Source organism: Ixodes scapularis, unplaced genomic scaffold, assembly GCF_016920785.2.
Source record: "Ixodes scapularis isolate PalLabHiFi unplaced genomic scaffold, ASM1692078v2 PGA_scaffold12__126_contigs__length_90152505, whole genome shotgun sequence".
NCBI lineage: Eukaryota > Metazoa > Arthropoda > Arachnida > Ixodida > Ixodidae > Ixodes > Ixodes scapularis.
In genome coordinates, this window is record NW_024609838.1 from 78,607,710 (window position 1) to 78,611,255 (window position 3,546).

At 45.1% G+C, this 3,546-nt stretch overlaps 1 protein-coding gene across 1 annotated transcript; it reads left to right on the top strand.

Annotated features, from left to right (window-relative positions):
- The first annotated feature begins 941 nt into the window (after positions 1–941).
- LOC115309937 lies at positions 942–3,300 on the top strand. The gene is made up of 3 exons (XM_042289245.1): positions 942–1,036; positions 1,749–2,109; positions 2,422–3,300. Exons 1-3 carry the CDS (start codon positions 942–944, stop codon positions 3,298–3,300), a joined length of 1,335 nt encoding a protein of 444 aa, XP_042145179.1.
- The last annotated feature ends 246 nt before the right edge of the window (positions 3,301–3,546 follow it).

The following is a 3,546-nucleotide window of genomic DNA, read 5'->3' on the forward strand; positions in this document are numbered from 1 at the left end:
AAAACGAATAAAAGTAAACTTTCCATGACGCCCAACAAAAACGTTTGGGCTGCGGTTCGCAAGGTCCAGAGTTTGATTCTCATAGAGCCGATTGGTAGATTTCTTTCTTTTTAAATTAGTGTGATCGTGAGTTCGTATAATTTATCACGACTACTACTTTTTTTCGTCGATAATAACGCATTTCCTAACGTGGGCTTTGCATGCTTTACGTTGACTCGACTTGTGTGTAACAATTTTTTCTGACACTCGGGTCCGACATTTTTTGCATGAACACCAGCCCATGAACATTGAGTGTTTAAAGTCATCATCGGTGTAAGAATGCTGTTGTAAATCTAGAGGCAACCAGTGAGCCGATGAGAGTTCCCCTTCCTATTGGACATATTGTTAGGAAGGGTAAGACGACGACGGGGCAGTGGCGCGCACGCCCGTGTTGCGCCAGGCCCTTCGTGATGGCCCGGCCTTCATAATTTCTTTGTGAGTTTTCTCATCTCGTGCCATCCTGTCATCGCTCCTGCCGACAGCGTCACCCTAACAATACAAACGTCATGCTTGCATTTATGCACCTTCATGGGGGGGGGGGGGAGGGGGGTTTAAGATATTAAAGAGCAAACTTATCCGTCACCTCGCTATAAACGTGTTACATGAATGGTATTTTCTTACCTCGTTCGCATCAGGAAAATCTTCTCCGCTACTTTGAGAAAAAGTACCATGGCTGTGACATAAGAACAGAATTCCCAAAAAGAGAGCAATCATTGTTACTCGAGGTCTACAGATGCATATACACGCAGGCAAAGTGTATGTCTCAGGATAGCGTTACGCTTTTATAGCTACTCGCTGATATAGGTTTCCAATGGACGATCGCCTTTTCTTATTTTAGTTAGCGAAAAATAGCCTGTCACTCATCTGCTGGGGAACAATAATTATTGTTCAAGCATGAAAACATGTTATTCACACACACGCTCTTTTGGGGGCACCAACCTTTTGTGTTTGAGGGTCGCATAAAATACCCTGGCTCTACGTATATAGTGAAGGCAAAGTGATAAATCAAGCTTTTTAAACAATACGGTTCAAATACCTTCAGTAACAAAAAATGTGGTTAACCTCTCGTGTTTTTTCATGTATAAACAGGCAAAGTCGATGATCTCCAGGCTGAAGATTATTATTTTCATGGCTCAAAAAGTGCTTTTATTTATATATCTATCTATATATATATATATTTATATATATATATATATTCAGTATAGAGGTTTTTTGCGCGACACAGGGGACAATTACAAGCGAGTAGACACGGACAAGCGCAAACTTTCAACTACTTTATTCGTGCGCAATCGACCACGAACATCCAGAAAGAGCATGCGCAGCACGCTACACAGACGAAAAAAACCGAAAATAGATAGTAAAGTCATCCACCAAGACACATTCCACGATAGTCATTATCGAACCAGCAACCCGGATAAAAACTGCACTTCACTTTCAAACAAAGAAACCGCGGTATCGCTGACACAGTCATGGTTCTTCTTTATATAAAAAGCTTCCATCAATTCTCTGGCTGTGCTGTTTTTGCTTCTACCCAAGATCCTAATCTCCCGAAATCGCGCATCACACCCACAGTCGGCACAGTGAGTAGGCAAGTGTGCATTGCCTTTATTCCTGATCGACAATTCATGTTCCCGTGCGCGGTCATTAACGCAGCGACCAGTTTGACCAATATATACTTTCCCACACGAGAGCGAAATCTCGCGTGGAAGCGGCGTGGCTACGGCGGTGCCCTTCACGTTGATTTTACTGCTTTCGCAGGTCAGCGGTTTCTCTGGCCAACGGCAGTGCTTTGACGGATGTGAAACTTGCAATCTCTTTGCGCCTCGGATTATCAACGGTATCAACGAAATCAAGACCAGCGACGGAACCGACCTTCCCTGTGACGATGCGGACTGGATGATATGCAATGCGTCTGATTTCGGCGAGTGTATCGTCCCCGTCTACGAACAGTGGGAAAGTTATCTTCCAATAAACCAGCTGCAAAAGGCGTTGGTGTGCAGTACTCCAGTGGGGCGTGGAACCGGCGTGGCTACGGCGGTGCCCTTCACGTTGATTTTACTGCTTTCGCAGGTCAACGGTTTCTCTGGCCAATGGCAGTGCTTCGACGGATGCGAAACTTGCAGTCTCTTTGCGCCTCGGATTATCAACGGTATCAACAAAATCAAGACCAGCGACGGAACCGACCTTCCCTGTGAAGATGCGGACTCGATGATACGCAATGCGTCTGATTTCGGCGAGTGTATCGTCCCCGTCTACGAACAGTGGGAAAGTTATCTTCCCATAAACCAGCTACAAAAGGCGTTGGTCTGCAGTACTCCAGTGGGGCGTGGAACCGGCGTGGCTACTGCGGTGCCCTTCACGTTGATTTTACTGCTTTCGCAGGTTAGTGATGCAGAACTCTCTCCTCTTTTCTCAGTTTATGTTTTGCCGGTTCCACCCCAAACACTGTTTGCTTGCTTATCAAGATATTCGGAGCCTGAAAGTCGGTCGCGACGTCGCTTTCGTCTGCTACGGCGTTTCGCTTTCTATTTTCTGTTACTCCTCTTTTGTGGGGACATAGAGCTTAACCCGGGTCCCACTACGGCGGAACAATTGCAGCAGCTCTTGGATGGCCAAGCGACCATACAAGTGAAGCTTGCCTCTATCGAGACCACACAGGTTGAGAATAAGGTTTCCATTGATGATCTGGTCAACCGGATGACGTCATTAGAATCCAAGCTAAATAGACTTGACCAACTGCATACTGCTATTAAAGAGTGCAAAACTGAATGCGAGAACCAAAGGCGTGAGTTTGGGGCATTGAGGGCAAGGGTAGATGATCTCGAGAACCGAAGCCGACGCTGCAACTTAATCTTCTATGGTGTCCCTGACGCAGAAGCTCGCGAATCAAATGCCGTCTCAGAGAAACGAATTTCAGAGATCTGTGAATCAAGGTTGGGCCTACAGGCTGTGGTAATGGAGCGGGCTCACAGGTTGGGCAAGTTCCAGAATGGCAAAAACCGTCCACTAATAGCCAAGTTCACCTCGTTCAAAGAAAAAGAGTTAATTTTGAGAAATGCACGGAAATTGAAAGCAACTCCATTTAGTATTTGGGAGGATTTCTCCGAGGTGGTGCGAACGACAAGGAAACGATTATGGGACTTTGCCAAGTCACGAAGAAAGGATGGCGACAAAGTGAACCTTAGATATAACACGTTGCTACTGAATGGCACAAAGTATGTCTATGATGACGAGACAAATCAAGTCGTACCGCACAGATGACTGCGTCAGCGTAATGGAGTAAATCTTTCTTTTCTTGTAATAAATTGTCGCAGTATTAAGAATAAAATTCATGAATTTTCTGCCCTTGTAGATTTGGTAAAACCCTCTGTAATTCTTGGTACAAAATCCTGGATAGAGGCAGACATCGGTGATAATGAAGTCTTTCCTGATGGTTACACATGCTATAGAAAAGATAGAAATGCTCAGGGTGGTGGTGTGTTTATTTTGGTAGAGAATAGCATTTAT

Excerpts from the sequence above, each read along its gene's own strand:
- LOC115309937 (XM_042289245.1), top strand. The coding sequence starts at position 942 with ATGTTATTCACACACACGCTCTTTTGGGGGCACCAACCTTTTGTGTTT. Across the intron at positions 1,037-1,748 it reads ACGTATATAGTGAAGGCAAA|CGGCGTGGCTACGGCGGTGC; the intron begins GTGATAAATCAA and ends CTCGCGTGGAAG. Across the intron at positions 2,110-2,421 it reads TGATTTTACTGCTTTCGCAG|GTTAGTGATGCAGAACTCTC; the intron begins GTCAACGGTTTC and ends CTGCTTTCGCAG.